Here is a 12,625-nt window from a genome sequence, read left to right as displayed (position 1 = left end):
CCAAGCATACAGGCTTCCAGTCACCCCTGACTCCTTTCACTCTTAGTCATCACTTAATTTTCTGCAATGCCTTGACGCTTATAGTGTGTTCCTCTTTTTCCAGCGCTCTGGTGTAAAGCTTTTATCAAACTCATCATTCTTCAAAGATAACAAGAAAACCTGAAAAAAGAGTTTGTTTCTCAGCTCTCAGTGGCATAACTCAGAAGAAAGAAGGAACTGAGGAGGCTGACAGTCAGAGGGAAAAAACAGGTTCACAGCTTCAAACTGTTCGTTTTCCCTGGCTCACACTGCCATGTCCTCAGATCCAGCAAGATGGCATAGAAAATCAATACTAATTTTCTATGTTCAATTTCTGCACTTTAAAGGTAAGATTTTTTCCTTCTGTGGAATAATGCTCTTGCCTGTAGTCAGGGCAGGTATTGAAACACTTGGATATGTTTTCAAGGATAATTGGGTATACCTATACAAGATTTCTGATATTCTTGAATATTTCTGAGATTTGCTGGCCAAGGCCAAATCCTGTTTGTGAGTACAACCCCTTTGATCAGGTCAAGCAGAAAGGTAATGGCACCAAGTCTATAACAAAATTGACTGAATGAGCTTGACAGCCGAGTTCTCAGTCTAAATGTCTGTTTCTGCTTGGTAACCAAATTTATCTATTATGAGAGAAGGGGACCATACCTTCTTCAAGCCCACTTCTGAACCACAGCTGAAAAAGATAGTGACTTTCTATTTTTTGCTTTGTAGCATCATGTTTATTTTGGATAAAAAGGAGAAGTGCTTAGTGACCAGACATCTTCCTTATTGGTCTGCAGCAACTGATTACACCTCAGAGGTCTCATCTGAAACTCTTGAACTTTTTTTTTTTTCCTTTCTTCTCCCCCTTCCCATTTTTCTTTTTTAAATTTTTTCTTTCTCCCTTTTCCCTTTCTGTTTCCCCTCTCCACTATCCCCGAGTTCGGTTTTCACACGCAGGAAGAACACATTATCTCACAGGAGGATATTAAAGTCTCTTAAGACGTGGGAAAGCGCATCCCCCTCGACCCGCGAGATGAAGGCGCAGCTCTGCCCCTGCCAGCCGGTCCCTCCCGGTGCCCGCAGACCCACGCTCGGGACAACCCCGGTGAGGATGCCCGGAGCCTGGCCTGGGGCGTATTTGCATCGCTCCCCTGGGGGTGCAGCTGCTGTCGGGGCGGTGTGGGACAGGCCGAGGTGCCTTTGCAGCCCCCGCGGTCCCCTCGGTGGGGCGATGCGCGGGAGTGCTGCTGCCCTCTCCCGGGGGGATGCGGGCAGCCCGGCCCCGCTACGATGGGACACCCCGCTCTACAGGGACACCCCGCTCCCATCTCGGGCAAACGGGGCTCTCTGGACGCCAGCTGGACCGAGGGTGGCTTAGGGGCAGCAAGCGGCCGCTGTCCCCATCTCAGGGCTGCGGGTGCCGGCTTGGAGCAGGCAGAGCCGCCGCCCCAGAGAGTCTCGGTGTTTTGGCTGCACCTCTGCTAGGGAGCCACGGAAAGGTGGCAATCTTCTGGTGCCGGGGCACACGCGCCCTGCTATGCAGCCTCAGGCTTCCACCTGCTAGATGTGGTTCTCAAACCAGCAGGCGCTGTGCGGGAGGGTATTGCCTGGCCTTGGACAAAACCTCTGTGGGACTTGCCTGAAGTCTGGCCAGCAAGGCTCCTGGTACCAGCAAGGTCTGGTACCAAAACCAGGGCCCTCGCCCTGGTCATTTGCAAGTACACTCAGCGTGGTGCATTTTTTGACCACACTGCCGCGTTTGTCCGTGTCATACTCATGACACGGTTTTCATTTGTTTAATTCATTGCTTTGAAAACCGGTTCTTCAGAGCTGAGGCATTCAGGGCGCTCCAAAAAGCCAGATACTCTCTGCTGGCTGTTCCTTCGCCTTGTGATGGCATCTTTATTACCACCCTTACTTCGGTGTTTTCACAAATCTGTCTTGGACATTTCCATGCTGCGATGTTTACTTCATAACTGGCACGAGCCAGCACCAGGTGGGTCAGGTGACATGGGCTGGTGGAGCTGGGTACCACTGCTTGCTCTGGGCGCCACTTCAAACAGTCCTGAGCTCCCAGCAGCTGCCAAAACTATCATGGCACTGTCGGCCAGCGCTATGTCCCATCACTGCTGCCATGTGTACCTGCAAAAAATGGATGGGACCATTCTTGCTTAGCTCTGTTATTCCCGAAGGCACCATGCTATGGAATCGCAGGGCTCTCCTTTATCTCTCTGATGTGTGTCTTACTAGAATGCTACAAACCCCCGACTCGGTGAGAAGCCCATGGAAGTGGCTGAAAAGAGCTTGGGACAGAAGGAATGGGCAAGTTCAAGGTCGTGCCAGTCAAAGCTATCAGCTAGCCTGGCACTTCAGCCACCAGGAGAGGCTACCCACTGCTCTACTCACTCCTTCTCCCTGAGCAGAGTTTCCCTTTGGTGTCTGTACTTCTATTCAGAGTTGGCCACAGGGAACTTGGGAGCCAGGTACCAACAAAGGTGTCCAGCTTCAGAGAAAAACGTGGGAAATACTTCGTTTGCAGAAAATTGCAATTTATTTCTCTGTTTGGGGGATTTTTTTTATCCTTAAATTGTTGCTGTATTTCAGCATATTTGAAAGTCGTTTCCCACATGACAGATACTGTTAAAACCCCTTCTTGGATGAAAAGAGTATGACCTGGATGAAATGCGATGCAGAGAAACCGCGCTCCCCGCGGAGGAGAATGCGTCCGAGGCAGGTACATCCCACGGGCGCAGGCACAGCTCGTAGGTACTGCCGGCCCTGCAGACACTCCAGCGCCGTGTCCCGGGATGAGGCCCCGGGATCAGCCCCCGGGATGAGTCCTCGGGAGGAGCTCCCGCCCCGCCCCCCGGGACCACCCGTCTTGGCCCCGCCCCTTTCCACGCCCCCGACAGCATTGGCCAATCAGCGCCGGCGCCCTGCGGCGGGGGTCGGCTCTTTCCCGGCGCGGCGCTTCCGGTTCCTCGGCGCGGCCGCCATGGCGCCGCCGCGGTTCCTCTGCAGGGATCTGCTGCCGGCGCTGGCGTTCACCCTCCTCGGCCTCGCCGCCGCCGCGGGGCCGCGCCGGTCTCTGGAGCTGGCGGAGGAGCTGGCGGAGGAGCTATGGAGCGCGGGGCTGCCCGGCGACCTGCCCGAGCTGGAGCCTGAGTGCCGCAGCCTCCTGGCTGCCTTCGCGGAGGGCAGCGCGGAGCTGACGGGCTGCCTGGGCCGGCGCGCCCGCCCGGTGCGGCTGTGCCAGGGCTGCCACGGCCACTACCGCCGCCTGCTCGCACAGTACGGCAGCATCGCCCGCGCCGTCGGGGTGCGTCCGTGGGGCCGGGGAGGGGGTGGTGCCTGGCTGCCGGGGCGGGCTGGGGGCCTGGACGCTTTCCTTGAGGCTTCCAGGCCTGTGAGTTGGGTGCCGGAGCACGGCAGGTGGCGGTGGGATCCTCGGGAGGGAGGCTGAAAGCCTCTCTGGAGTGCGCAGGGCAGTTTGGCAGAGGCTGGGAGTGTTCGGGGAGCGCTGCTGCCAGACGCAGCCACCTCCTTCTTCTCTGTTGTGCACGGTCTGTGCCACCAGCTTCTGGCATGGCTGGGGGCAAGGAGCTCCACCTGCAGAGAAAGCTGTGCGAGTGGAAAAACTTGAGTTGTTCTTGCTGATGTAGCAATGGCTAAAATAGTGCTGTAGCTCACAAGGTTGTGTGAGCACTAGTGAGGAACACTGCTAGAGCTTCCTGGAAAATTGGTCTGTGAGGCTGTGGCGAGTGAGGCACGTCGTCTTGTGAGGAGCCGTGTCACAGTGTTCTCTGCTCCAAAGCTCATGGGAATGTGTGTAGAATGCCTGAGCACTGGCTGGGGTCAGTGCACCCTACTGGTGGGAGAACTTTGGCCGAAGCTGTGTCTTCTGTTATGCATCCTCCAGTCTTTGATCGTGCTTTGTTTTGGGTTGGTTTATTTTTTTCCCCCCTAATTTTCTTAGTGTTGGACGTGGTTCATAGCTTGTTTTGTGTGTTCTCGTCGAGTTGATCCATTTGTAAAAGTTAGTTCCTGGGATGATGTGAGGATGGCATTAGTGAATCAGACCGAAGGACCTTTGTTCTGTGATGATGGCTAAAAGTGGGTGCCCTGGTAAGAGAATAGACAGAGAGAATAAACTTGCTAGTTTATAGGAGTATATACCCTGGATTGTGCTTTCAGTCTTGGGATTTCTGAATTCCAAGATTTAGAATTGCCATTGATGAGAAAAACCTGTTGCTCTTCAAGTCCAGACAATAAATAGGTGCCATAGTGGCCTGCAAACCATTTCACTGAACAGTTTCCTGTCATCAGAGAAGTGTCAGTGTTGCTTTTGGGTAGTGTTTTGGGTTGTTTTCCTATTTCCCCTCACCACCCCAGTGCTTGTATTGGAAGAGTGCACGTATGTTCCCTTGGTAATTGTCCTCTCTAGGGCAAATATGTTGCCAGTGGTCTCTTGTTTTAGTTTGCAAACTTGTGGTCTGTTCTGTTTGTTTCTTTTATGGAAGCTGTTTCACACCAGTGACTAGGTAGTGTGAAAGTGAGAAATTGAATGTGTAATTCTCTTGGGTACTTTTACCATTATATTTTGGCTAGGATTCAGTAGCCATACGTATTCCAGTACATAGAATATGTATGAACTCATTGTAGCTGCTGTGCTTGGTACTAGTAGCCTGGGAAGACTTGTCCGCCATGTGGTCTGGAAGACACATCTGTTTGCTTTCCTTCTGGGAGTGGATTAACTAACCAAGTGAATAAAGGAGGTGGCCTCTTGCAACCTCAGTCCCTGATTACAATTAATCAGGTATCTGATATTTCTATCTTAACAGTAGTTAGGAGTGCAACATGACAGGAGCAGCCAGTTTAAGTTTTGGACATCTCTGAAATAGAAAATCCTCACCAAGCTGGTATAAATCCTCCTCACTAGGCTAATTAAAGAATCAGGCAAGCTTTATTTAAGGAATGATTTAGATCTATGTGATTCAGTTTTGGTAAAGTGCTTTTTTTTTCCCTACTCATGAGCCCAGGTGATGAGGAAACTTCACAGCCTTTGTGAAGCAGCCAGAGTTTCCTGCATAAACAACATTCTTACATATGTGTAATTTAGAAATGAAAGCGAGTGAATGTGGGAGGTACCAGATGTGGCAATATTTGACTTCTGCAGTTGAGCCTCCAGGGGAAAGTTCTTATTTAGCCTCCCCTTCCCATTTTAACAAAGAGAAGCAGAAACTGGATCTCTTATAAAGCACTGTAAGGAACAAGTTTCTCATTAAAGAGATTATTTTTTTCTGTGTCCCACGTCACTTATCAAAGAGGCTTTTGGCAGCTTTGGCAATTTTGAGAAGTGCTTAAGTCAATTTAGCAGCCAGACACCAGGAGCTAGAGCACTGGAGTCAGCTGACTGGAGGCCATGGTTCTGTGTCTGAATTCTGATCAGAATACTTCCTGTTTATTCTGCAACTGCTTTTACATTCGCTGTGTGGTTTTTATGAGCTTGGTCCAGAGAATAAGTTGCTGTAAGAGACATGGCAGAGCCTGCTTTGGGGATGGGGTTGCATTGAATGGCTCACTAAGACAGATGAGCTTGGTACCTGTGTCTGGGGAGGGTGAGAGTTTGGCCTGGTCATGTGCTTGGGGGAGTGAGCATGGACACTGCTCCACAGAGGACTCTATTCCTAGTGTTGCTGTCCCAGGGGAATTTTGCTGCTGATAGACAATGTTGGTGCAGCAGTTTTGGAGGCTGTTTCTGTTTGGGTTTGGTTTGTTTGAGGCCAATCTACTGGTTCAGCTCCTTCAACTATTCCTTTTGACTAATGAGAATAACTCTGTCCCCTTTGACTGTACATGCTTTGAGCTGGCTCCTGGGGCTGTGACCCGGGAATGGATGAATGTGAGCCACCTGGCAGAGAAGGTCCTGTCTGTGTCCTTGTTTTTTCTTTTTTGTCATGTATTTTTGACAGCCCTAGTAGACCTGCAGAGACCATGTGCAGTAAGCTCTGTTCCTCACAGTATAAGTTGGAGGAGCAAAAGATTTTTGTTTCATCACTTCTGCTCTGCCTTTTCCAGAAATATCCATGTGAAGTTTTGTGATTGTTTTAGATGCGCTTGTGTAAAATACATTTCAGAATTTCTCCTTTATATTTCTAACACTTTTTTTTCTTCCTTTCTTGTTTTCCTTTTATTTCTAGAATTCCTCTGAGAGCCACAATTGTGCCAAAAGCATCTTGACCTCAGACAGGCTGCAGATAGTTGTGACCCTTTCAGAGTTCTTCAATGAAACCTGGGAGGCAGCCAACTGCGCAAGTACGTGACTCATTCTGTAGCTCTTATGCTACTGTGATGACATGGCCCCTAAAATTTGCACGGATCAGAATTGTATGTATTTGTTTGAATACAACCAGTGGATAGCACACAAATCCTGAACTATAGCCACTCCAAGAGTGTTTTGTTTCGTAAGGGCCAAAATCTGAGGGCAGTAGTCTGTCAGAAAACTACTGATGGTGTTTGCTACTTTCAGGAGAATTTTTTAGGATGTTGGCTTGCTCTCACGGTGCTGTTGCTGACCTCCTAAATTCCTCAAATACTGTTGTTTTTAAAGGTCTGTCTGATTAGAGCACCTGAAGTAGGGTAGGATGGACAGAAGCAGTAATATGAAATTGAGCCCATGACTGGAAGTGAAGCCCCAGAGCTTCCCTCAAAGCTGGTAAAAAGCTCAGCTCTTTTCTTAAAGAATAATAATTACACTGTGATTTGTACTATTGTGTTCATGGTCTAGCTGTTTCCTGGGTGCTCTCCATTTCATCTCTCTTGCTGGTGCTTCTGCTTCCACAAAATGGCTGTTACTGTTGCTGGGCAAAGCCAGATTTGTGGGCTGGGAAATAAAAGTAATGTCTTGTTTTATCTCGAAGTCCAAAGATAATTCAGTCCCCCTCTTCAGAAAGCTCTTGATGATAGTCTTCATCTTTCACTTAATCAAGGCCAATTAATTCTGAAATGTGTTCTCCATGAAGCATTAGGTCAGCAGGTCTGAGATATCAGTGGCAGGCAGATAAGGAAACTGCAGTGTTGACTAGATCTGTCCTTTATAGTTGAGAGCTCTTTTTGTGAGAGTGGAGCGTCTGGGATTTGCTGGCGGTGAACATGTTAGAAATGAAAATATCCTGATGTTTTTCTTTCTTTTCAACAGATTGTTTAAAGAATAGCAGTGAGGGATTATCAAATTCTACTGAAGAATTCCTGGATTTATTCAATAAATCTCTGACATGTTTTGAACATAACCTTCAGGTATTTATGCTGTGTATTTAAGAGAAACACTAAATCCTCTAACTGCTACTAGAATTTTATTTATGCTGAATAAACTGCATGTGCAGACTAGGCAAATAAACTGCTGCTGAGCTTGTGAATTGTAGGCAGAGAAATCCATGATTGGTAAAATGCAGTAGTTTACAGACTGAGTGCCTGAAATTCATTCTAATTGATACTCACCTTGACTTCATTTTATCTATAACTGCTGTGCTACTTCACATCAAAATTTCTGAATTCACAGTAGCTGATAATTTCATAGTAAAAACCAGCATGTCTGCGTGCTCTTGCTTTGTAGAATTGTTGTCTTTTTTATTTAGAAATTCAGTCTTTATCTATCCTTTTGATAGTATGGACTATCTCAAAAGGACCAGACTCCTTTAATTCTTTTAACATTTCTTTTGGCTGCAGAAATTAACTGTAGTTATCGGTTGACCATATTGCAAAGACAATATAACATCCATAGTTAAATAAATGTGGTAATTGTCTTCAGAGAAAATGTCCTATGTAGCCTAAGAAACTGCATATTCCATTTCAGTCAGAAACTGGCCAGATTTCAAGATCATTCAGTAGTGAAATGGGCTTACTTCAATGGGCATGGGACAATTTCTGAGGAAAGTGTCTGCTTCTTTATTAATGCTTTATAGGAAATGTGCCTTTATAGGCCTTGGTCAGGAGCAGTGTGGACTGGCCTATTGAGAACTTCAAATGATTAAACTAGAACTTAACCCTGTGGTCAGTGGGTATGGCCATTACTGGGTTGAAATATCTCCAGAGATTGTAGTCTTCTTTTCAAGTGTCCTGTATTACATTCATAGAGTGCTGAAGGCCACAGATGGAAAGGATTGCTTGGTATGGCACAGTCTGTTCCTGTCAACATAGCTCAGCAGTAACAAATCAAACTATTTTTTTTAATGCCTTAAACTGTCATTCATTCAGAGTTTTATAACCCTAGGGGCAAGCCATTGATCTGTCACCAAATAACTACACAGAAGTGTGTAAAAACTGCAACGAAACCTACACAAGACTGAATGACCTGTATAACCACCTGCAGAGGATGAACAGGCAAGGTGGTGAATCTGCGCACTCCGCACACTTGTGTATTGACGTGGAAGATGCCGTAAGTGTGTGTTAATACACTTGATTTGTCTGAGCCCTTTGTGCTTTTCTTACTAGGACTGCTTTTTCCTTTGGGCAGGGGGCGGTAGGGGCAGCAGCTCCTCTGGCAGGCTGGTGTCCCTTGGTGGGAGGTGCTTTGTGGGGCTGTCCTTCGAGGTCCTGTCTTCAGGCAGTGCTGCAGGAGAGACTGAAGCTACCGATCTCCTGAGCGCATTCCAGTTTGAGTAGCTGCACTTTCGCTTCTTGTTACTGTGAAGGAGATGGATTTTTAAAAAAATAAATCTCTTAATCTTCTGGCTTTTAATGTGAGGCTTTGCTGCTATTGTTCTAGGTGGTGTATTATTTGATTCCCTATTGCAGCAGCTGTTTCTAGGGATCCTCGGCATTGACGACATATGTTTGGAAAAAGCTTTGGTATATTGTGGTGTTTAAATGGCTGGGCTGAAGGAGTGCTTCTCAAAAGTATGGGATTAGCTCTGTCCCCACAGACTATCAGTGAGCTCTCTGGGAAACAGGCATGCAGCAGTATCTACGTGTATCTGAGTACAGTTATGTTTTTGAAGCTTATAGAAGTTTTGATGTGAAATCAAATAGCTCCATCTAAATAGCGTGTTGCAACGTTTCCAAGTATTTGTTTGCTTTTGGGGGGAGATCTGCTCAAGTGTAATTTTCTGAGGTGATACTTGAACACTTGCAGATCTTGAACATCTTTGCTGTGCCATGCTGCACAGAAAAAATGCATGTACTTGCTTTCATGGTTTGCTTTTGTTTTCCTTTTAGATGAACATCACTCGGAAGCTTTGGAGCAGGACTTTCAACTGTTCTCTTCCTTGCAGTGATACAGTCCCAGTGATTGCAGTTTCATCCTTTATTCTCTTTCTACCTATTGTTTTTTATCTTAGTAGCTTCCTTCACTCAAAGCAGAAGAAACGGATACTCATTTTGCGTAAGTGATGGTGTTGGCATTTCACTGTTGTAGTTGGGAGGTGCCAGGGATTTTCTTGGCTCTTGTGGGAGAGGAGGCCCAGCCAGATCTGCCTGCAGCTGTGCTGACGGGGCTAATAGCAACTATTAGTCTGCTGCTGTCCCCTGAAGAAGGGTAGTAAAGAGCTTCAGCAGTATCTTTTCATTAAAGTTTCTGGACGTGAGCAGAAAGCTGTTTGCACGTCTGTATCAGATAAATAGAGGGAGTGGAGAGACTAGTTTTGTGGAATTCTTTGTGTTTAATTTTCATATAATTTTTCCCTTTCTAGCCAAGCGCATCCAGTCAAATGCCAATCTTGTGAACATCCAAGAAAAATACAGCTGAGCTGCAAAACAAAACCTGAGAACTGCTGCTGGTATACAGTGGGTACAATTGTGTTGGAATGAGGCCGGCACAAAAGAGGAGTTAATTATGGTTTAGTGTAATGATACAGAGCAACACAAGTTAAACAAAATGCTGTCTGACTTCTAAGCGAGGATATTAACAAACATGACAAGGCAGGGCTGTGTGACACTGTATGGACTCTGGTTTTGAAAAATCTGTGGTGGTTTTTTTTCTTCAGTCTCGGCTGAAGCTGGTGTTTTTCTGTTCCTAAGCTTTTGTACTTCACATTGGTAGAATACCTACACTTTCCTTGCTTGATATTTTCCTATGTTTGTTTCACAAAAACCTGAGATTTTGAATCTTTTTGAGGTGATTTTGATAGACAGACAAAATTTCAAATAATGTTTGGTGTTTCTGCTTAAAACATTATTTTTAATTCCACATAATATTCAGACTTGGGATGGAAAGAGCCCTTTAAAAAAGTGCCCATCTTTCCTATACCACTGAAGTCATGCTGCTGGCATCTGTTAAAAAAGAAGCATGAAATATGCAGAGAAAGTGGTAATATATAGTGTCTAAAATGGCAACAAAAGCAGCACAACTGCTAATGGTGGACTTGAATAGTAATTATTGATGGCTACAGTATTTTGTTTTCTCTGAAGCTGGTGGCATATTTTGTCTGTTGCACACTTAAACCACTAAATAATTACTTTTTCAAATCTTACATTTTCAGAAGCTAGTTTTACATACCTGCTTGGGTGACAAGGTCACTCTGTTTATTATGCCATTTCCTTTCATTTTTAATTCTAATATTTTGGTGGGTTTTTTATGGTTTTGTAGAGGAGAAGTGAGATAAAGTCAAGTCACTGGAGATGCTGAATTTCCCCGTCTAGAGCTTGCTGTGGCTTAATACAGAGGTGTTTGCAGGAACTTTGTAGGGTAAAAGTTTTGTTTTCTAGGTAATGTGCTTTAGCAGTAAGTGAACCAGTGGGTTCTCTTACCTAAAAACAGTTCTGAAGAACGTGAATACACTGTGTTGGGAATTGGTGACTTTCAAGAAATAGTTTAAAAATATTATACCTGTGAAATAAATGGATGTGAACAAATTCAAACTTGTAGATCTCCAAAACTGATGGAGAAAATTAGTGCAATAACTGGGGGGATGGGTGGTGCTGCTGTCAGGCTGTGGGCACAATTTAATGGCTGCAGCAATAGTGGCAGTTCAGCTTGTTTGCTGTATTTCTGATTTGGGAGAGTGGTGGGGTTTAAATTATTTATAGCTGTACCTGAGGTTAATGAATGCCAGAATCTTTGCTCCAATTTTTAAATATATAATTTATAACCTTGAGATAAAAATAAATGGCCATTACAGCTAAAAAAAATAAATTTCTCTTGGAATCTCTGTCTGATGTCTGTCAAAATGCCCCATGAAATAGTTGTATTTGATTTGCTTTGGAGCCTATAATGTTGAATTTTTCCTTTGCACTAAGGCTCAAATAAATATATAACAGTGTAACAAAACCGGTCTTAAAGCTCTTCAAATTGTTGTTTTTATTCATTATTTTATTTTTAATCTTGATTTCATTTTTCTTCTGTTAGGACATGCTATTGATTTTGAAGTCAAGTTTAACAACTTTATTAAACAGTATGTTTAATAATAAATAAAATACTGTGTTAACAATTGGTCCCACCTACCTGATTGCCTTTTTGTGTTTTATCAGGAAAAAAGGCTTTATCTTCCTCTGTTTAGCATGTAAATTATTAGATCAGCAGTCACTTCACTTTAGGTAGTTTAGAGCAATGATACAAAACTCTGTTTCTTTTGCTTATTGCATAACAGTACCCTCATTCGGCTGGGAGAGGCACGCTGCCTTTTAAGAAAAAAAAAATTTCTATATCTATTATTCTTAAACTTCAACTTTCTGGTACTTATTCAGCTGCCTGCTGTAATAGCATTACATTGATTTGGGACATCATATGATTGAGAGCTGTTCAAAGGAATCTTTTCATTCGTGCAGATAAAGCCAGTTTGTATGTGCAGCATTTCAGAATGACAGCTTTTATACTGTAAGCGGTGGCTTTTTGAGCACATTCATGTTAAGTAGGTCTGAAAGTCATTACTTTTGGATATGGTGGTTAAGCACTTTAAAAAAATCAGCTTTTCTTATTTTCCTGGCTCCTAAGCCAAACGGAAATACTCATGTGACTTTTGTTGGTTTTGATTTTAAAGCAGCAGCAAAGTTTACACTTGAGATTTTTAATGTTAAATCTACTATTTTATCCTTTTTCACTTCCCCCCCCAACTTTCTACTGTAAACCTTCTTTACACAGTGTTACATTTTTGGTAGGATATTTCATATATAAATTGATTGAATTTTTTTAATACCCTATTTGCTAGAGAAATGTGGAAGCAAACCACTGTTTGAAAGAGAAATAGACTATTGAAAGAGAAATATAATTCTTTTTGCTGCTAGTCTTTCATCTTTATTTTTTGGTATTATATGTATTAAAAACAAACTTTGAAATACTGGTTGTTATAAGCTTTTTGGGTTTTTTTTGTGGAAATAAAGATGTCTTACTTTGGGGGTAGCACTTTGATTCATATTTATACTTACTAGGAAACCCCTAAATGTGCAAAGTCAGCTCTAATAAAAATTGTCAATAAACAGTGAACAGTGTGGTTGCTTAATTGATTCATCTCTAGTGGTTTTATACTTCTCCTTTTCTGGGTTTGTGTTCAGAAGCACCTGCTTATTATTTGTCGTTATGCTGTTTGCAGGACAGCAGTATCAGAAAGGTGTTTCTAAAGCAGTGCTGTGCTGAATTACAGATCAGTAACTGCTGAGAGGGTGGAGTTTCAGCTCT

The 12,625-nt window shown here is 44.3% G+C and overlaps 1 protein-coding gene across 1 annotated transcript; it reads left to right on the top strand.

Annotated features, from left to right (window-relative positions):
- The first annotated feature begins 3,013 nt into the window (after positions 1-3,013).
- Positions 3,014-12,399, top strand: OSTM1 (osteoclastogenesis associated transmembrane protein 1). Its single transcript, XM_062488721.1, has 6 exons — positions 3,014-3,337; positions 6,219-6,333; positions 7,217-7,314; positions 8,288-8,452; positions 9,232-9,397; positions 9,705-12,399. The coding sequence occupies exons 1-6, from the start codon at positions 3,014-3,016 to the stop codon at positions 9,758-9,760; spliced, it is 924 nt and encodes a 307-aa protein (XP_062344705.1). The 3' UTR covers positions 9,761-12,399.
- Positions 12,400-12,625: the final 226 nt, after the last annotated feature.

This window comes from Cinclus cinclus, chromosome 3 (genome assembly GCF_963662255.1).
Source record: "Cinclus cinclus chromosome 3, bCinCin1.1, whole genome shotgun sequence".
In the NCBI taxonomy this organism is placed as follows: Eukaryota; Metazoa; Chordata; class Aves; order Passeriformes; family Cinclidae; genus Cinclus; species Cinclus cinclus.
Note: the sequence above shows the minus strand (reverse complement) of the source record. Positions and strands in the feature narration are given on the sequence as shown.

Coding starts and splice junctions, on each gene's coding strand:
- OSTM1 (XM_062488721.1), top strand. CDS start 3,014: ATGGCGCCGCCGCGGTTCCTCTGCAGGGATCTGCTGCCGGCGCTGGCG. Junction 6,334..7,216: donor GGAGGCAGCCAACTGCGCAA/GTACGTGACTCA, acceptor TCTTTTCAACAG/ATTGTTTAAAGAATAGCAGT. Junction 9,398..9,704: donor GAAACGGATACTCATTTTGC/GTAAGTGATGGT, acceptor TTCCCTTTCTAG/CCAAGCGCATCCAGTCAAAT.